Raw genomic sequence first — 22,442 nt, 5'->3', positions numbered from 1 at the left:
GCAAAACTGTACCACTAAATAAGAAGTGTTTTGAGGGCTTACCTTAACAGGCCAATTAGAGACAATTACTAATCATTCTCATTTTTTATTTTATTAATCATTCTTTCATTTCACTAATCAATCTTTTATTATTATTATTATTATTAAACACAAGAGGTTATTAATGATGCTTACATTATAACATGTGCAAATTCATGCACAATGTAACTTTAATTTGGTTTGAATTTCAGGTGCCTGTTTTAATATCCAAGAAGGTTTAAAGAAAATATGAAATGTGTAATGTTACTATAGATTATAAAGGGTTTTATAATTAAATACATCCGAAAGGTCATCTAAAATTATCATTATTGAACCAAATGAACCAACTCAAATGGAGGACAAATATTATCAGATTATGTAGTCCAAATAAAACATGCAGACAGGTGCACCCACTACTGCGGAGATGACAAGTCAGTGTCGCTGACTTCATCTCTTAAACCGAAAACAATGAAAGAACTAGTTTATCAATTAATTATTAAACTGTTAATGCAGCCTTCTTGCTGTTTAGGCTATGTAGGTAATTGAGGCTCATTATTATAATTTAAATGGTTTATTAATAAACGTGTGATTAGTCGACTAATGATTCAAATGAACAACTATTAGTCGACCAGAAAAATATTTAGTCGAGGGCAGCCCTTTAGGTCTGTAAACTTGAGGCTGAGCTCTAATTGGCTTGTTTCAGATGCTCTGTGCCCCTGACCCTCCCACTTTTGAACTTAGAGAATCAATATTGTTTTTATATATTTTGGCCTCCCCAGCAGGCACCAGACATCAATATAATGTCAGATTGATGTTGGACCCTAATTTTGGAGAGACATTGTATTTTGGTTGAAAATGAATATCGGGTTGACATCAGAACGCAATGCCAGATTGTCATAAGAATTCAACGTAAGATTGATTTCAGAACCCATTGTCAAATTGACGTCAATCTCCAACGTTGGACAGTTGTTGCATTTTGGTTGAAAATGAAAATCGGGTTGGTGTCAGAACCCAAGTCAGATTGACGTCAATCTCCAACATTGGACAGACTTCGCTTTTCAGTTGAAAATCAAAATCAGGTTGACGTCAGAACCCAACATCAGATTTTCGTCAGCCTCCAACGGTGGCAAACATTGTATTTTTGTCAAAAATGAAAATCGGGTTGACTTCAGAACCTAACATTAAATTGATTTCAACCTCCAACGTTGGACAGACATTGCATTACATCCTTATTGAAACTGGCTATTACCACATTTGTCATCAACCTGTGAATACAAAAGGAAGAGGAGTTAAATGTCCAAATAATTAATTATAACACACTATGAATCACTTGTTATAGTTTGTGTTAGGTTTGTTGTATCTAATGTAGATGTTACATTGGTTCTACTGTGCTGCTAGATGGAAGATCATGGGCCCACCCAAACTGCTAGTTTTTTATGTTCTGGAGACTGATATCACACAATTTCAAAACCTAAAACCTTCCTTGTGTTGATGCTAAAAGGTAGTGAGAATGTGAAAAATCTCTAAACATTTACTTGGTTCTGTTGTATGTACACAGAAGAGAGAGAACAAACAACAACTGACTGAGCAATTTATGACTATTATATGGTACCAAAAGTAATGTTTTGTGATATTTCATACTGTGAATTCAGTAATATCAGCAGTCTGTTATAATTTTGCAAGGAGTTGGCAATATTAGCACATATTTGCTCCGGGTGTGTGTTAAGGGTGTGTGTGTGTTCACTGCTGTGTGTGTGCACTTTGGATGGGTTAAATGCAGAGCACAAATTCAGAGTATGGATCACCATAATTGGCCGTATGTCACGGCACTTTCACTTTCACTTTATTTGCAAACAGGGCTTGACATCAACACAGAATTTTCCCTTATTTAATATGAATGGTATTCCACATTAAATCAATATGTGTGTTACGGAGTGATCAGAACATGAGACTTACGGATCAATGTGCAGGGCTTTATTCATAGACATGGTCATACACAAGCAGGGTCGAAAACTGGCAAACAGGTATATAGAGGGCAAGTCACAAGAGCAGTCCAGTAAACACGCGTGGGTCGATTGACGGCAAACATAATCCAGGGGGACGAGGCGAATGGATAATCCACACAGACAAACAATAGTCCAGATGAGGGGTGAACAAGAGTCCAAAACGGCAAGACAAAGCATTAATCTGAGACATCTGATAATTCCAGGGCAGGCTGCAGACTGACAAGACGAGATAAGGAAACAGGCTAAGACTCAATACTTGACTAAACTGGACCAGAAACACAGAAAGGCTCTGTAAAATTGCTGTTGTATGTTATGCCCAAAAACTGCTATTGCGTGTTATGCCCAAAACACACCCATTACTCATTAAGAGAATAGGGACAACACTAGACCATGCACCGGGCGCGCAGACCGTTTTTCCCATCGTAAAACTAGCAAAAGTGGATTCGGACATGCCCTAAGTGCACCTGCGCTTTAGACCTTGCGCTTAGATCATTAAAATAGTGCCCAAAGTGTTAAAGCATGCTCAAGATTGTAAATTCAAGTTTTATTTTGAAAGACAAAATACAAAGTCTGTACATATACTGTAAAAAACTGAAAAGAGTTTTTGAAGAAAAACAGTACAAATTTTAAAAGTCCCATATTGTACACCTTTCTGGAGTTTTATTTTAGTTTTTGATGTCCTGAAGAATATATAATTGCGGTATAAGTACCAAAAACCATTTCAATATATTTTTACAGCTCTTCTCTCAGGAGCTCTGCTAAGAACAGGTCGATTTTGGCCTGTCTAATTAATATTCATGAGCCTCTCTTCTGATTGGCCTGTTGTTTTCTGAGTGACGCACGGCCAGGCCAACCACAGGTAACTAGGGTCATGTCAGGGATCTGCAAGAAATGGGACCCAGATGCAAATGAGCGGACAATGGTGGTTTATTGACAAGACGTTGGCTAGAAACAGCAGGGAGAGCGAGAAGTGAATCAGTCCAAACAGAGGGGCAGGGCAGACAACACAATACAGGCAGGAGGGATGACCACTGAGCCTGTCCAAGGTGGCAGCGGACTCAAACACGGAGGCAGCAACTCCAGAGGAAGACAGGGACCCTGTAGCTTGAAGTGAATCTCAGGAGTCGCACCAGTCTAGCCGCCAGGTAGTGACTCACAGAACCAAAGACCTGACTCGTGAGAGTGGAGAGCTGCTTCCAGGTAGTAGGGATCAGAGGCCAGGGAATCTGGGTAAAGGGCAGGACAGGGCAAAACACGATAACAAACAAGACAAGACTCTAGACAACACAACGACAAGACAGACAAGAGAAAATCTAAATCCAAAGAGAAAAAAAAACTAGATAATGCACAATCAAAAAACAAAAACTAGACAGACCTAGAGAAAGGGTAGGATCCTGACAGTACCCTCACCCCAACGGACGCCTGCAGGCGTCCACACTGCGCAAAGGAGTCAAAGGGGGTACCAACTGGGAGGGCGGGCTGGGAAAAAAACTTTGAGTTCCAGGGCGGCCCTTAAACATAGGAGGTGGGACTGGGGAGGAAAATACTCCAGGGAAATAGCTTGTGGCCGACCAGGGAGGTGCCGGCTTAGCAAATTCATAAGGCCTTGGTAACAGGGAGGGCGGGATGGGGACCTTGTTGGTGGTCCTTCTGGAGAAATTGGAGGCTTGTTTCACTGGTGGAGTCTTTTAAAATGGCCTTAGTGGTCTCTGGAGCCAACTCCTGACTGGTGAAGGACCTTGGGACAAACTCAGGGGCCATGACTGCACTGGCAGGGAGGGTGCATTCTTGGAAAACAGGGTCAGGAGATGCAAGAACAGGTTCAGGTACAGACTTGGAAGCACATTCCAGGGCTTCTGGGACAGACACTGGGCTTGACTCTGACGGGCCCTGCGGGACCGCAAGGACAGACTCTGGGACTGACTGGGGAGTGGCCACTGGAGGGCGCTCTGGAGGAGCAGGCACTGGAGCTGGAGCAGACACTGGAGGCTTCTGGACCAGAGCTGTGGCTGAGAGAACTGGCTGCCCAGGAATGGCCTCCATGGTCATTGCAGGAAGATCGGGCTGCTTGACCTGGACCTTTGTGGCCAGGACGGTGGGAGCGGGCTGCTTAACAACAGCTTCAATGGTCGCGACAAGGTGAGCGGACTGCTCAGACTCGGCCTGCATGGCCATAGCTGGGGGATTTGACCGCTCTGGGCAGGCATCTGTGACTGAGGCAGGAACGGTCTCAGAGAACACAACTTGACAGACAGCATCCCCTTCAGTTATCATGACATGACTGGTTGGCAGCACAGATATGGCCTTCTTGGCTGTAGCAGGCAGATTAGGACGCTCAGGACAGGCCTCCAAGTCTGGAACCAGGACAGGGTCTGAGGACATGGCACGACTGACATGACTGCCCTTCTTGGGCGTGACAGGATTAACAGGTGGTTCAGGTAAAGTTACACGGACAGTTACTGATTCCTTCACTAGGGCAGAGACAACTGGTGAAGTGGGCAGCCTAGGGTGTGGTTCAACCAGGTTACATACTTCTGGGACCACTGGATATTGGACCATCAGAGTTGTTTTTTTCAGAACCATTGGACCTTGGGCCTCCTGACTTGGGTCCACCTGGACGACTGGACTAGGAACCTTCTGAGTCTGGTCCTCCAAGACCTCTGGAGGCAAGGCATCCTGACTTGAGTCATCCTGGACCACTGGACTTGGGGCCTCTTGACTCAGGCCCACCCGGACCAATGTGCCTGGGATCTGGTGGCTTAGGCCCTCCTGGACCAGAGGACTTGGGACACCTTGAGAGGCAATGTCAAACTGCACCACCCGGGCCCTCCTTCGCGTTGGCTTCTGGGGGCACAGCAGTGTGTGATCAACTGCTACTGGGGAGGCGGCAGCAGCCGTGGCTGCTTCTGAGTTGACTATATTGAATTTAACCACATTTGACGTTATTGCTGCTAATTTGGCCATCTCTGGGATGAAAGAATCCGACTTGACTGGTTCTGGACTGACTGGAGCGGGCCTGACAGGCTCTGGACTGACTGGAGCGGGCCTGACAGGCTCAGTGACCGATGCAGTGTTCTGGGTTGCTTTCCTTCGTCTTGACCTACGCTTTATTGGAGTCAGAAGACGATCTGGGACTTGACTCAGCAAGGGTAAGAGAACAGGTTGGTCGCTGATGACTGGAGAAGACTGGACAGACCCAGGGATAACTGAAACAGACCTAGGATCCTTTGCCGTGATCATTTCTACACTGACTGCAGCTAACTCCGTGGACTCGGAACAGATACAGCAGTCTTAGCTGCTCTCTTCCTCCTCAGTCTACGCTTTAATGTAGGAGACTGAAGAGGGTCTTGAACTTGACTCAAAATGAGAGGGAGGGTGGCATGGTCTCTGCAGGCCGACTCTGGCAGTGTAAGGCAAGGCAAGGCAAGGCAAGTTTATTTATATAGCACATTTCATACACAGTGGTAATTCAAAGTGCTTTACATAAAAGAAAGTGAAATAAATCAAATCAAATCAAATCACTTTTATTGTCACATCACCACAGCACATGTGCCTTTGTGAGTGAAATTCTTGAGAGCGTGCTCCAGACAGTCCAGAAACAATTTACATATAGACATTACCATACATACGTACAGACTTATACAGATGACAATGTGTAATATACACATACATATACTCAGTACACACAGTGTACTATTAGACAGACATACAGTTACCGATACACATTATACACAGTATGTAGTACACATTCTACGTTATATACACACAGTAATATGCGAAGATGCAGCAGATTATATATAAACCGGATGTGCAAATGTCATGGATGTGCATTGGATGGTATCCAGTGCTGGCAAAAAGATTGTTGTATTTGTGCAGTAGTGTACTGGTAGTCCAGTTTGAACTGTATGGAATTAAGTTCAAACTAAACATTAAAAATCAATAAAAACATGGAAATAAAAATAATAAAAACAAGGAATTTTAAAATGATATAGAAAATGATTTAAAGAAAATGATTATACATAAAATTCATTGCAGTCAGTTCGGACATATAGCACAGTGCTCATTCAACAAATGCACAGTTAAACAGATGAGTTTTGAGTCTTGATTTAAATGTGGCTAATGTTTTAGCACATCTGATCTCTTCTGGAAGCTGATTCCAACTGCGGGTTGCATAATAGCTAAAAGCAGACTCCCCTTGTTTTGTGTGAACCCTTGGTATTTCTAACTGACTTGATCCTAATGATCTGAGTGGTCTGTTCGGTTTATATTCAGTGAGCATATCAGCAATATATTTAGGTCCTAGGCCATTGAGTGACTTATAAACGAGTAAAAGTACTTTAAAATCAATCCTAAATGTAACTGGAAGCCAGTGTAAGGACCTGAGGACTGGTGTGATATGCTCAGATTTTCTGGTTCTAGTCAGAATCCTGGCAGCAGCGTTCTGGATGAGCTGCAGTTGTCTAATGGTCTTCTTGGGAAGGCTGGTGAGGAGACCATTACAGTAATCCACCCTGCTGGTGAGAAAGGCATGAACAAGTTTCTCCAAGTCTTGATTGGAAACAACACATCTAATTCTTGCAATGTTTTTGAGATGATAGTATGCTGATTTAGTTACTGCTTTGACATGACTACTGAAACTAAGGTCTGTCTCCAGAATCACCCCAAGAAGGATCTGCCAATCCTTGCGATGGTGCAAATACTTTGAAAGGTCCAATAATCTAGGCCTCTTAGTTGCTCCATTTCCCATTGTGGTAGGGGGTCATCCAAGCAGAGATTAAAAGCCTCCTTTAGAGTTGAGTCCGGGTACTCCAAGCCCATTGCCATGGTCCAGAAGAACTGGGCAAATGAACCCACCTCCCGGCCCTGCTGGCGGAGTGATGCCACTGCCCGTTGGAGTTCCAGTCTCCCCTTGGCGGTACTGGGAGGAACAATACGGATGCTCATTGCTGGGTCCTGAACTGGCTGGTTCGTTCTGTCAGGGATCTGCAAGAAATGGGACCCAGATGCAAATGAGCGGATAATGGTGGTTTATTGTCAAGACGTTGACTAGAAACAGCAGGGAGAGTGAGAAGTGAATCAGTCCAAACAGAGGGGCAGGGCAGACAACACAATACAGGCAGGAGGGATGACCACTGAGCCTGTCCAAGGTGGTAGCGGACTCAAACACGGAGGCAGCAACTCCAGAGGAAGGCAGGAAGACAGGGACCCCGTAGCTTGAAGTGAATCTCAGGAGTCGCACTAGTCTAGCCGCCAGGTAGTGACTCACAGAACCAAAGACCTGACTCGTGAGAGTGGAGAGCTGCTTCCAGGTAGTAGGGGTCAGAGGCCAGGGAATCTGGGTAAAGGGCAGTACGGGGCCCTGTCTCATTTCTCAAACGAAAGGCTGCATCCTCCGGAGGTCGCATTTGTAGGCTGCATATGTCATCAAACCTGGTTATTTCAGTTAACTGAGCATTACATTCGCGAGTCATAAGCCTATTACAACAATTTATATTTAACTAAGAATAATGGTAAAATTAATAATTTTTAATGTTCTAAAATAAGATCTTCTTTATGATGTATGCAGCCTACAAATGCGACCTCCGGAGGATGCAGCCTTCCGCAAAACAAAGGGAAAACTGGAGGCGGCCCATTCAAACTAATTCAGCTAAGTGACATGAGGAGCTTAAAATATCATCTTTTTGTGATGTTGGATGCCAGAATCAACGTAATACAGTCTCAAATTAGAAATTTGATCGCATACCTGCTGCCACTGCCAGACAAAAAAATGACAACAGCTGTGGTTAAATGCGATAAAACAAGTGGACTGGACAGAAACGATGGTAAAAAATGTTAACGTTTGCAGCGTTGTTGGGGCAGTCGTGGCCTAATGGATAGAGAGTTGGACTTGTAACCTGAAGGTAGTGGGTTTGAGTCTCGGGTCCGGCAGGGAATGTAGGTGGGGGATTGAATAACCAACACTCTCTCCACCCTCAATACCATGACTGAGGTGGGACCCTTGAGCAAGGCACCAAACCCCCAACTGCTCCCCGGGTGCCGCAGCATAAATGGCTCCCCCCACCTACAATCCCTGCTGGCCCAAGACTCGAACCCGCAACCTTTGGATTACAAGTCCGATTTTCTAACCATTAGGCAACGACTTCCCTGTGATATGGGCGCGTCTGAAGATTTCTTGCATCTCACGACTGTGTAGTGTATGAAATACGTTAATGGTCGGCTGATTTGGTTTCGTCCGTTAAAGTTAACCTTTTCGATATGTTTCCGTGTTGTTGTTGCTAAGCAATGGCATGGACGCGATGTTGTCTGGGGGTCTGGCAAAAGGACGCTGGGCGGTGCTCGGGATGGTGACTGAAGGCGGTGACTGAGTAGTTCAGACGTCACCATTTTATGGAAGTCACAAGGGCTCATGAAAAGGCACAGTTACTTTATGCAGGCTGTGTGCACTTTACCGTGGATTGACTGTTTTGAAACTTAAATGGTAGTTACATAGCCCCTAGACCTCAGTTATCATGAAAAAAGCCAGGAAATTTCAGTTTTGACAATATGGGACCTTTAAAGGAAATACATTTCAACATTTAAAATGCTGTACCAATTCACAAAACAGTTTGATCAGAACTTAATAAGTTGAATTAAATATTCGGTCCAACTTTATATTAAGTGGCCTTAACAACTCTTAACAACAAATGTCCACACACAAGTTAAAATGCTCACAGTTGTAGATTTATTTTACCGTGACTGGTCTTCGTTTCCAAGTGAGCAAGGATCCAAACAAACAGTCAATAAATCCACATTTTAGTGATGTTACACCGAAGCTTCGAAGCTTGTATAAAAAAACAACAACACATTTCACATTGAAGCACTGTATCGGAGCTTGATTCGTTTTGAGAAAAGCACATGATCTATGACATCCGAAGCTTCATTCGCCTGAAAACCATGTGATTGCTTCAGTATCTGGTTCAAACGAAGCAAACCTCAGCAATGTTTCCTTTACATTATATATTACATTATAATGTGTTAGCATTGTTTTTTTTTTTACGTAATTTCTATATTGAACTCAAAAATTCAATTTGGCCATGAAATAACAGTCTAAGGACTGAGGCAGAGTTAAAATAAACATATCATATATTTAATTTATGTTTTATTTATATTTCTTATTTTAGTGTCAGTACACCAACAAAAATGAATGCCTTCGGCAATGACCATTATTTATATAAAATATAATAAAACAAAGAATCAGTTGTAGAACCAGATGTGAAACCACTGGCTGTAATGGAACATAACACTTTGGAAGATATTATTTATTTTTATGACCACTAAATGGCAACAGCATAACCCGTTTTAAAAAGCTTAGAGTAATGAACCTTTTTCCGATACAATTGTGTTGAAAGCTTTGCTGGTTCAGAACACTTCACTTCGCCATCACTATAACATTTCCAGTCCTTCACAAATACACATGTTTTACTTGCATAGTGAAGCTTAGCATAGTGGTCAAAAAACTGTGTGCACCTTCCTTCCAGCAACACCTGATGGAAGGTTCCCACCTATATTCTGTAACAAGTTGCCCAAAAGGGACCCCTGCTGGACACATCCCTACATGACAAAACTTAAAGTAAAGTCAAAAATGGCTCTTACACATAGGTTTCAGTACTTTTTTGAGGTTGTTTTCCTAGCATAGAGATGTTGGAGGTTTATGGGGTGTTCACATAAAAAATGTAAAGATTCAGAAATTTTTACTATTATACTGAAATTAACACCCTCAAACACCCATGTTGAAGTTGGTTTGCACTAGACCTGTTTTCGACTAGATCTATTAATCATGCCAGTCTCTTTCTGATTGTGAAGCTCCCGCTTATCTGAGCTGTAGTTTCTAAACTGAGTGACTGAAAAGTGTCATTGTTCTCTACAGGTTGATGGATTGTGGTGTTACAGATGAAAGTTGTGCTGCTCTGGCTTCAGCTCTGAGATCAAAACCCTCACACCTGAAAGAACTGGATCTGTCTAAAAATGAACTAAGAATGTCAGGAGTGAATCTGCTCTCTGCTTTTGAAAAGGATCACTGTAAACTGGAGATACTGCGGTAAGGTCTTGTAAAAATCTCAGCATTCTCCTTTGTTGTCCTCCCAATGTGAAAAATTTATAATTTACAATAAAACAAAATGACCACAAAAGCTAAAAGACTAAAAAAAGTTACTATAGATAACTTGATTTTTACTTACATCTTTACAATAGTACATACTGTTTAATGATGTAAAAATGTGACAACTGGTTTTATATCAACCCAGTCTAACTACCAACTCGTCACATATTGAAGCTTGGTCAGGACCGTTTTGGCGTCGCTTTTTGACTCTCAAGGGTACCCCTTTAGCATCACTTTTCGACGTGAAGTGTCCTCCATTGTTTTCAGTTGTTTGTTTTAATTTAATGGTTTGCATGCATTTATAAAAAATAGAAATCATTTTATATACATTTTTACTTTCATTGGAGCACCTAACCCCACCCCTGCCCCTAAACCTACCCACCTCTGAACAAAATAAAACACACACAGGCAAATATAAGTGCAGTCACAGCTATTTATTGCAGAAACTGACCATAAACAAGCAGTATAAAAACATTACAAAGACGTTGTGTTGCATTCCAAGTCTTCTGACGCCATACGAAGTCTTTATGCGAAGAAGAGATTAAAACACAAGGTTTTAATCGCTGAAAATTATCCCGCTCCATTAACGCGCTCACATCTCATTCAAAAAGATATTCCCATCACGTAGCATGACGCAATTGGTCACAAGACACACAAGAGCCAATAGCCTTTCACAACAGCATGACGCAATCGATCATGAGACATGCAAGAGCCAATGGCATTTCACAACCAAAGCTGATGTTCTTCTGGCGGCATTTTTTGAATTCACGCACAGACTGCAGCAGCACACAGGAAGTCTTCACGGCGGACGGAGATGGCAATCGCATCTGTTCGGAAGACCTGAAATATTAATACTTCGGGGGAAGTCGTGGCCTAATGGTTAGAGAGTCGGACTCGTAATCGAAAGGTTGCGAGTTCGAGCCCCCGGCCGGCAGGAATTGTAGGTGGGGGGAGGGAATGTCCAGCGCTCTCTCCACCCTCAATACCACGACTGAGGTGCCCTTGAGCAAGGCACCGAACCCCCAACTGCTCCCCGGGCGCTGCAGCATGGCTGCCCACTGCTCCGGGTGTGTGTTCACGGTGTGTGTGTGTGTGTGTGCATTTGTTCACTACTCACTGCTGTGTGTGTGCACTTGGATGGGTTAAACGCAGAGCACCAATTTCGAGTATGGTTCACCATACTTGACAATACGTCACGACTTTCTTCAATAAATTATGACGTTAGTTGTATCTGCCTGCTATATCTTGTGTTTTATTGACAGATGGTAGGTTTAGGGGGCAGGGTTGGGTTATGCTAATAAATGTGTAAATAATGTAATATAAATAAAACTGTTTTGACTGTTTACATTGAAAAATCACACCCCTACATATATGCAATAATGGCAATGCTATTACCCAATATATCATTTAATTATGATGATAAAATTCCCAGTATTGCGTCGGCATATTGATGCTAAGAGTTTCCTATTTAAAACAACGGAGGACCCTTCATGTCGAAAAGTGACGCTAAAGGGGTACCTTGAGTGTCAAAAAGCGATGCCAAAACGGTCCTGACCAAGCTTCAATATATGACGAGTTGGGATGAGACTGTGTAGTTTATATAGACATATTAAGGATTTTAAGGTAGTCACATGAAAAGTTAAAAGATTCTTACATTTAATTTGACATTAAATTAATCCAGATAGAAGTAATTCTGCACCTTAGACTGGGCCACCTTAGTTTCTCTTTCTGATTGTACAGTTCCTGCTTATCTGAGCTGTTCTCTACAGGTTGAGTGATTGTGGTGTCACAGATGAAAGTTGTGCTGCTCTGGCTTCAGCTCTGAGATCAAACCCTTCACGCCTGAGACAACTGGATCTGACTAGAAATAAACTAGGAAACTCAGGACTGAATCTGCTCTCTCGTGGACTGAAGGATCCTCACTGTAAACTGGAGATATTGTGGTAATTCATCTTTCTGAATCACACACACACTGGCACTCATTGAAATATTCATAAATACTTTATAGTTGTAGTTATAACTATAGCTCGAACACTGTAAGGTAACTGTTGCACTTCGCTGTAATTCGCATGCATATTTATTATTGAAAAATAATACTGAAATCCTGGAAAGTATTTAGAATCAGAATCAGAATCAGTTTTATTCGCCAAGTGTGCGCAAATACACAAGGAATTTGTTGTGGTTTTTAAGAAGCTCTTGGTACATACATGCATACATACATACATATCTGACATGAGAACAGAAACATTTAAATAAGACTTAACAATAAATAAATAAAAAAAAAATAATAATGTGTATGAATCTGGAACATAAGATTTATGTACAGATTTGTGCAATATTTACTCTATATACACAGCTGTATAGAAAATATTCATATGTATTTACATAGTACTTGAGAGAGAGGCAATAATTAGATATGGAGAATGAATTACAGGCAGGAATTACAGAACACAGCTAATAATTAGCTGTTGGCACATGTGTTAGCTGTTTAGGCTGGAGATGGCATGGGGGGAAAACTGTTTTTATGCCTAGACGTTCTAGTGCACAGAGATCTGTAGCGTCTGCCTGAGGGGAGAAGTGCAAACAGGTTGTGTCCGGGGTGACAGAGGTCTGTGATGATGTTACCTGCCCGTTTCTTCACTCTGAAGTAGTACAAGTCCTGAAGACTGGGCAGGTGCACACAAATAATCCTTTCTGCTGTCCTAACAGTCCACTGCAGTCGTCTTATATCTGATTTGCTGGCTGACCCAAACCAGACCGTTATAGAGGAGCACAGAACCGACTCAATAAAACTGTCATATGCACCTGTGGCAGGTTGAACTTTTTTGAACTTTTTCAGTTGACGAAGGAAGTACAACCTATGCTGAGCCTTTTTCACGATGGAGTCAATGTGAGTCACTTCAACCTGAATGACTCCACTGCAGCCACAGTGCTGTTCATGGTGAGTGGTGGGAGTGCAGGGGGATTTCTCCTGAAGTCCACTATCAGGACTACAGTTTTGAGCGTGTTCAGCTCCAGGTTGTTGTGACTTGTTGTGACTACAAAAACAATATTTCATAACTGCTCCAGCAGAGTGGGAGTTGTTAAGTACAAAAAGAAGAAAGATAAGATGAAAAGCATGTAAACATTTGAAATGGGTCATTATTATGGCAGCAATAAGTATGCAGTGCAAGTTAAAATATGTATTACTCAACATCCTGTATTCAACCTTAGCTATTTCCACATTCAAAACTCCAACAAAAATTACACAGGGATTTCAAGTATGGAAAATTTTCAGATGAAGGCTTGATGAGAGGCAAGGTTTCACTGCTGAATAGGTCAGTGATACTTTGTATGCTGAAGTCCAGTTTTGCAAAATAAAAAGTGAGTTTGGCTTTGCCTTTTGTCATCCAACCTCTTTGAAACTTGTCTGGCTTTCTTGTTTTCCTGCAATTCAATGTTAATTGTTGAGGCTAGTTTTACTGTTTCAGCCCACATATCCTCAATAGCATCATCAGATTGTGTTTAAAATAGCTGTTCTCTGCAATTTGTAACCAGCAGACCAGCTGTAATAATGTCCATCTAATGTCTTCTTTTTGGAGATACTTTGAGAGAACACCTGTTACTGACAGAATTTTACTTACTCCCACCAGATGCAAGCAGAACTCAAAATCAATGGCTTGAGAGCCAATGGAGTGCCACTTCATTACCTGGTTACTCCTTGTCAAAACTGTCTGAATTTGTTCAAGGGTCTAAATCACAAAAGGCAGGATTTCCAGAAGAGCTCTGGAGTTGTATGTTCTTGCTCTTAATCTTGTGCTAGTGTTTAGGGTTTTCTGTGAAATCTTCTGTGGTATCACTTGCAAGCTTCTGTTGAACATCAATAAAGAAGTAGAGATGCACCGATTGACCGGCCAGTGATCGGAATCAGACGATTTTTCACATGTCTCACGTCTTGCTGATTCCGAGCCGATCCTTTTATTGCCAGCGGCGCAGGCAATGACGTCACAGCCACGCGCACACTCACAGTCACGTGTACACACGCCGTTTTGCGTGAGAATGATTCTAATTTTAATTGCATTCAGTTTAAACGGTGACTGATAATGTATTTATGTCGTGCCAGATGAGGCTTGCACAGCCTGAGTGAGTGTGTGAGAGAGACCGCACACACAAAGTAACTCACAGAAATGTATAGCACTAGTCAGGATAAACGTCAGCAGAGACCAGGACAACTAGATGAGCCCCAGAGACTGTTCCCCAGTGAAGACCCCGTCTCCTAGACGGCCATCGGGACAAAACCACAGGAACCAGATGAGTCCTTTGCACAATCTGGCTCTGCTTTAGCCTAGATTAAACTGCTGATTTTGTCTGGCCAGAGGGGAATGACACTGTTTCGACACATTATTTCCCCGTCTAAATACTGTAAAGCTGATATAAAGCCACCCAGCTTTATATCAAGCTGATGTAAAGCTGCTTTGACACAATTTGCATTGTTAAAAGTGCTATACAAATAATAGTGACTTGACTTATAGATGCATACTGCGGTAGAAGAAAAAGATATTTACAAAATATGATTTAGATAAGCAACATTATATGGCCATGATGTTTCTCCGAATATCAATATCAACACGATTGCAATGTGACTGATTTTATACAATAGTATTTCAATAAACAAGAAGTTCTGTACATGGAAATGACATAAGTGAGCCTCAAACACCATTGTTTCCTCCTTCTTATGTAAATCTTGTGAATAAAAAAAGACCACTGAAAAATAGGCGAATCAGAACATAACACTGACTGTGATGTTACAGTCAGGGTCACTAATAGTTACGCCCCCCACATTTGCATATACCCGCCCATGTTCTAGGCCAGTCGCCAGCCGAACCATCAGAAGTTCTGCAGGTATTGTGAAGAAACAAGTCAAGTCAAGTTACCTTTATTTATATAGCGCTTTTAACAATACAGATTGTGTCAAAGTATTTAGTATCAAATTGGAGGATAGAGTGTCAGTAATGTATAAAAATAAGATTAAACACTCAATTTTCAGTTAAGGCATTTCATTATTGAATTCAGAGATGTCATTGTCTAGATCAGTTTAGTTTAAATGGTATCTGCGAAATCAAATTGACGATAATCATTAGAAATTAAGTGTCCCCAACTGAGCAAGCCAGAGGCGACAGCGGCAAGGAACCAAAACTCCCTCTGGATTTGCCTTTAATAAATATCTGAGTTGAACCTGCAACTGAATCTGTGTTTTTCCCTGACAAAAAAATTTCACAAAGTATTCTTGTGTTTTAGCATATTTTTTAAAAGCTTAACCAAGCACTTAACAAATTACTTGTATACTTTTTAAAAAATATATTAAAATGCAATTTAATTAATTTTTTATGCATTTTAATGGCATTAAAATGAAGGCTGTTGGGAGTACAATTACACTATAAATTTACCGTCTGAATTTCATGTACAATTTTAATAAATTTAAGAGTACTTTTTTACCTGGGATCAAATCTTCCTTTTATAGGCAAGATTATTGAAAAGGTTGTTTTCAGTCAGCTCAACAACTTGTTGAACTTAAATGGATACCTGAACAATTTTCAATCTGGTTTCCGACTGCATCATAGTACAGAGACTGTCACAGATCAAGCCAGAGACAACAGGTAAGAGAATAAACAGGAATGATTTACTGAATAAGGGGAAGAAGATCGTCAGGTTAGCAAGCAGGTGAGTATGAAGCACTGGAGACAGTTCAAGGGTTCTTAGCTGAGTATTGAAGGATATCTGTATTTGCAGGTTCAACGGAGATTGCTGGCAAGCAGCAACCTCGGAGTAGGAAACGCGGAGTAGGAGGATTCGTCAGAGGATCTAAGGAATAGTAACAGAGGTAAGTAGAATGCAAGGAGTCAGGTGTAGTTCATGGATGTGAGTGGTAGACCGGACGATGAATGACTCTGAGGAGCGTGCTCTTGTAGGTGGCTTGATTGAAGATGATAGGTGCAGGTAATCAGAATTCAGGTGAGTGTGATCTGGTGTAAGTGGTGGCTGATGATTGTGGTGATGGTGAAGGCAGTCACTGTGTGGATTCGCTGACATTACCCCCTCCTCCAGGGGCGGCTCCTGACGCCCTCAAGCAACGGCCTCTTGGTGCGGGACGATTCGGATGGGTGCAATGGAAGTTGCTTAATAGCATGGGATCAAGGATGCCATCCCGGACCACCCAGGATCGTTCCTCGGGTTCATATCCTTCCCAGTCCACAAAGTATTCTAGCCGGCCACCCCGCCGCCGAGAGTCCAGAATGTCTCTGACCTGATAGACGGATGGTTGGTTCAGGATCTCTGGAGGAGGAGGCTCGTCCGGCATGGTGGATCCTGGCGCAGAAGGAGAGAAGGGTTTGAGGAGGGACACATGAAAGGTGGGGTGAAAATTCTGTACATGGGTGGTAGTTGGAGCTGATAGGTGATCTCATTTATCTGCCTCTGTATCTCGAATGGACCGATGTCAGCTTCTTGCAGGGCAGGTGGAGGCGCAGATCCCGGATGGACAGCCATACCTTTTCTCCAGGATGGTATGTGGGAGTGGAGGAACGCCGGGCATCTGCAAATGTTTTGAGCCTCCGCACCGCACGTTGAAGGTGAACGTGAGCTGAGTCCCACACTCGCCCGAGTTCTTGGATCTTACGCTCAGTTTGGCTGTTCGTCTGGAGATGGTAGCCGGAGGACAAGCTCACCGTGACCTCTAAAAGCCGGAAGAAGGCTCTCCAGACACGGGAGATGAATCCAAAGTTCCTGAAGACATGAGTAAATAGACTTTCGGCAGTTTCCAGTGCAGTGGGCAAACCTTTGAAGGAAATTAGTCTGCAGGCCTTTGAGAAACGATCTACTGCCACCAGGATACAGGTGTGGTTATCAGAGTTGGGGAGGTCGGTCACAAAGTCAATTCTCATGTCTGACCATGGCCGGCGAGGTACTGGTAGGGGCACAAGCTTGCCTACAGGGAGATGATAAGGAGTCTTGGACATAGCACAGACTGAGCAACTCTGGACGTACCTGATGACATCACGAAACATACTGGGCCAACAGTACCGAGCTTGGAGGAGCGAAAAGGTCCGTTGGCTGCCTGGGTGTCCAGTGCCCGGTGTGTTGTGAACTGAACCCAGAAGGGACTGAAATTGGGAGATGGGAACATACATTCTCCCTTCTGGGCCTCCCAGTGGAGCGGGTTCGGTTAGAGTGGCGGCTCGAATGTCCTTGTCGATGTTCCAGTGGATCAGGCTGACGATCAGGGTTGGAGGGAGAATCGGTTCTGGGTCAGTAGGTGAGTCAGGGGAATGCAAGCATGAAAGAGCATCAGCCTTAAACCCAATTTATACTTCTGCGTCAAACGTACGTCATAAACTACGCAGAGACGCACAGGCCTGCGCCGTAGCTTACACCGTACCTGACGTGCACCTCTCCAAAAATCTAACAGCGCGTCAATTCTACGCGGAGCGCAAGCGCTGCGATTGGTCTGCTAGAAGCCCTCCCTCCGTATGTACTTGAGTTTTGTGTGCGTTTATGAGCACTGTAATATAGTTTAATGTTACACCTTCTTATTTGAAATAAAACAAAGCAAAGAACAAGTGTCTTATTTATTATAGTACATAACATCATACATCAGTAGTTGTCCACGACAAACAATGTTGATCTGCTGTGGTACACATCCTTGTGGAGATTGAAAGAATGCTATCATCTCCTGTTCCGTTGTTGTCTCCTTTTTGTAGTTTTAAATAATGAGTACTGTACGTCGACGATGCAGAAGTATAAATGAAAACCGACGCACAGCTTATGGCGTAGAGGCTACGGTGTAGGTCCGACGCAGAAGTATAAATTGGGCTTTACAGTTGCGATTTCCAGGACGGTAGGTAATGGTAAAATTGAACCGGGTGAAGAACAAGGCCCAGCGGGCTTGGCGGGGATTGAGTCGTTTGGCATCTTGGAGATATTGGAGGTTCTTGTGGTCTGTTATGACGGAGAATCAATGGCTAGCTCCCTCAAACCAATGCTGCCACTCTTCCAGAGCGAGCTTGATGGCAAGTAACTCCCTGTTACAGATATCGTAATTCTGCTCCACTGGGGTCAGTTTCTTGGAGTAGTATGCGCAAGGCTGGAGGCTCACCAAATTTTTGGTAAAGCACGACCCCGACTCTGGTGGTAGACGCATCCACTTCAACCACAAACAGAGCGTGGGGATCTGGATGGCGAAGAATGGGGCCCGTGCTGAACGCTGGCTTGAGTCCTTCGAAGGCTTCGTGGGCATTGGAATGCCAGAACAGGGACTTGGTCTAGCCTCTGAGCATGGAGGTTAACGGGGCTGTATGCAGACTGAAATCCTTGATGAAACGATGGTAGAAGTTAGCGAACCCCAGAAATCTCTGAAGTTCCTTCACCGACTGGGGCAGAGGCCACTCTTACCTTCATCTGAATACCTCTTGGCCGATGAGGTAGAGATGGTATTGAGGTAGAGATGGTATTGGCGGAGCCTCTGGAGGACCTGCATCACGTGGTGGCGGTGGTCGGTCAAGTTCCGGGAGTATATGAGAATATCATCGATGTAGACGATCACAAAGTCGTGAAGGAACTCCCAGAACACCTTGTTCATAAAACTCTGGAAGACGGACGGTGAGTTAGCTAGGCCAAACGGCATAACAAAAGTACTCATAGTGGCCAGAGGGGGTGATGAATGCAGTCTTCCACTCATCATACGAACAAGGTTATATGCATTCCACAGGTCCAGCTTGGAGAAGATGCGGGCCCCACGGAGTTCCTCAAGAGCGGCAGGGACCAGGGGAAGTGGATAGGGGAGCTTTACCGTCAGAGAGTTCAGGGCATGGTAATCAATGAATGGATGCAAGCCCCTGTCCTTCTTGCCCACGAAGAAGAAACTTGAAGCTGGAGGGGTGAAAGGTCGGATGAATCCCTGATTCAGAGCCTCCTGGATGTATTCTTCCATAGCCTTGCGCTCAGGGACGGACAGCGGATAAACTCGACCCTTGGGGAGTTTAGCTCCAGGCAGCAAGTTGATCGCACAGTCCCACTGCCGATGAGTGGCTACCTGCTTACTGAAGACATCCTGGAATGCCTCATAATCAGATGGGACAGTAGGTTTCTCCTGAGGTTTGGGACTTTCGATGAGTGTGGAAGCAATCAGGGCTGTAAGTGTCTTGTGGAGTGGCCTGGGAAGGGCTGAGAGGCAGTTGTGAGGGCAAACTTCGCTCCAGCGAGTAACCTTACATGAGTCCCATCTAATTTCCGGAGAGTGGAGAACAAGCCAAGGGTGTCCCAGGATGATGTCCACCGTGGGTCCCTCCAGTACCAGAAAGGTTATAGTTTCCTCATGCAAATTACTAATCTTGAGTTTCAGGGGAGGAGCGCTGTACTTCACCCGCCCACGTCCTAGCAGTTTTCCCTGGATGGTTTCCACACGGAGCTCCCGGGCTTGACGTGTTCGGGGCAGATTGAGATGCTTTAATAGGTCCTGCGATATGAAGTTGCCCGAGGAGACTGAGTCAACGAGGGCTGGTACTGTAACAGAATGGCCTGGGGTAAATAGTTGCACTGATAACATGGAAGGTGCAGAAATTTTGTGAGCATATTGAAGGGTACTTACCGCAGGACGTGGGGGTCAAACTGGGCAGGTCCCAATTTAATGATCTGCTGCAGCGCAGTAGAGACAGAGTCTGGTCACAAGGCGACGTGTGCACGCTGAGTGAAGGAGCCGTGTTGAGTCCAATTGCATGGGCTCTGGTACTGGGGAACCCATGGTGAGTGTGACTGGCTGGTGAGCGGCTTTGGTGGTGTGGCAGGCAGATAAGCGTTGTGAGATTCGATCAGCTTTTTGCATGAAGCTCTCTCATCCAGCTGAATCATCATAAATAGCCCGATCTGAGCCCGAATCCTGGGATCTAATCCTTGCCTGTATGCGCTGAGAAGGGCATCTGGTCATCGCCAGCATTCGAAACTGTAAGGTGTAATCGTTGGTGGAAGAGGAGCCCTGATGCAGCCGCAGGAGTTGCTCAGACACAGAGAGCTCACCTGTTGCAAAGCCAAGCACTTCCTTTGAAATGGTTAGAGAAAGCTTCATAGGAATTAATTATGGTACTGCTGGCGTTCCATATGGCTTTAGCCCACAACAACGCTCTACCAGAGAGGAGGGAAATAAGGAAGGCTACCTTGGCACGCTCAGTCGTGAATTTCTGTGGCTGCATCTCAATGAAGGGAGCTACTTGCAGGAGGAAGCCGCCATATCCAGCCTTGTCACCCGTGTAGAAAGCAGGCAAGGCCATGGGACTGGCAGAGGCTTATTGAGGAGCTGTGACTGGCATGAGAGAGGCCTGGAGGGTGTTCACCAGCTCCTCAAGGACCTCTACGGGAGTGGGAGGCCGAGGATCCATAGAGGTGACTGTTATGGTCCGGTCTTCTGTCACAGATCAAGCCAGAGACAACAGGTAAGTGAATAAACAGGAATGGTTTATTGAATAATAAGGGGAAGAAGATCGTCAGGTTAGCAAGCAGGTGAGTATGAAGCACTGGAGGCAGTTCAAGGGTTCTTAGCTGAGTATAGAAGGATTTCTGTATTTGCAGGTTTGTCGGAGATTGCTGGCCAGCAATGAGGAAACAGAGTAGGAGGATTCGTCGGAGGATCTAAGGAATAGTAACACAGGTAAGTAGAATGCAAGGAGTCAGGTATAGTTCATGGATATGAACAGTAGACCAGACGATGAGTGACTGTGAGGAGTGTGCTCTTGTAGGTGGCTTGATTGGAGATGACAGGTGCAGGTAATCAGAATTCAGGTGAGTGTGATCTGGTGTAAGTGGTGACTGATGATTGTGATGATGGTGAAGGACAGCCCTCAAGATAATAAATTATATTAGCTTCAATGCTGATTTTTGGCAAAATATCAGTGCTGGTTCCATATAGATCTCAGTGCTGCGTGGAGTGCTACCCTTCTCCACGCCCATTTCTGAGCTTTTGCCAGTGTCTAACGGTCTATAATTCTGATGTGCGTGTCAAGTTGCATGAAATTCTAAGCATGTCCAGAGCCTCAGCAACACCTGAGAAGAATATTAAAATTTGACGTATTGCCATGGCAACAGTATTTAAGCTAGGAAGAATCTCCTTACATTTTTAAATCTGTCTCCAGACGTTATTCTGACAAAGTTTGAAGCAAATTTGATAAATATCAGATGGCAATTTCAAAGCATATTGAGTCATCAGACTCCTTCAATTAACAAACTGTTGAAGTTTCATCAAAATAAGTCAATATATGCAGAGGTTTTAACACATTTCACCATAAATTCATCACCTTGCCATGGCCAAACCTTTCAAGATATATACGTATATAAAAAAAAATCCCTTCACAATTTAGCATCCTAAGTGTTTTGGCATATCTTGAAGATTGCATGAAAACTTTAGGACAACTACGTCTATTCCAGGCCATGCACTTTTCACAAAACTCTGAATAGGTGACTTCCTGTTTGGCAGAGCACTGAGTGTCAGCACATAAGTTGTTTGGGCTGATGGGATCTATAAGTGTATGAATTTTGGAGACTGCAGGTAAAACTGTGAGTGCTACAGAGCCCCTCAAAATTGGCCCCATAAAAGGGTGTGCCATGCCCCACAACCCCCCCCCCCCCCCCCCCCCCCAGTGTGAACTGCTCAACTCTCAGTGAAACTTGTTCACTTTGTCTCAGCATTGAATGTTTTTATGTTAATATAAATAATTACACATTTGAATTTGCTGAAATAAAAGAAGCTAAACGTGAGAGGATGTTTCTTTTTTAGTTTATATACTGAACTGAGAGAGTGAAGAGTGTCATTTTTCTCTACAGGTTATGGGATTGTGGTGTCACAGATGAAGGTTGTGCTGCTCTGGCTTCAGCTCTGAGATCAAACCCGTCACACCTGAGAGAACTGTATCTGTCTGGAAATAAACTAGGAGACACCGGAGTAAATCTACTCTCTGCTGTACTGAAAGATCCTCAGTGTAAACTGAAGATACTGAGGTAAGATTGTATAAAAGTCTTAAAATCTTCTTTCATTGTTAAGTTGAGGATTTTTGTTTTTGTACTTATAAAAAAAAATCTAAGAGTTTTACATTTTTATGTTGTTGAAACCTTTGGTGAAGTGGCTTAGACTTTAAAAAATTCAGAAGGGGTGCCATGCAAATAGGATTCGACCATGTAAGTTGGAATCAAAAAGAACAAATACCCTTTATTTGTATAATATGAATGTAATTATTCTACTGGAGGTGAGTGTGGTTCACCCA

At 43.5% G+C, this 22,442-nt stretch overlaps 1 protein-coding gene across 3 annotated transcripts in view; it reads left to right on the top strand.

Moving 5' to 3' along the window:
* LOC306885622 (NACHT, LRR and PYD domains-containing protein 12-like) overlaps window positions 1-22,442 on the top strand; it is a 79,615-nt gene that overhangs the window by 44,399 nt on the left and 12,774 nt on the right. For 2 of the 3 annotated variants that reach the window (XM_079442271.1, XM_079442272.1), the window contains exons 11-13: window positions 9,931-10,101; window positions 11,931-12,104; window positions 22,006-22,179. In XM_079442271.1, the coding sequence (XP_079298397.1) occupies window positions 9,931-10,101; window positions 11,931-12,104; window positions 22,006-22,179 (519 nt within the window). Of the gene's footprint in view, window positions 1-9,930; window positions 10,102-11,901; window positions 12,105-22,005; window positions 22,180-22,442 lie in introns of those variants that run through there. The other variant, XM_079442273.1, reaches the window with a different exon arrangement.

Source organism: Barbus barbus, assembly GCF_936440315.1.
Source record: "Barbus barbus genome assembly, chromosome: 19".
NCBI classification, from domain to species: domain Eukaryota; kingdom Metazoa; phylum Chordata; class Actinopteri; order Cypriniformes; family Cyprinidae; genus Barbus; species Barbus barbus.
Note: the sequence above shows the minus strand (reverse complement) of the source record. Positions and strands in the feature narration are given on the sequence as shown.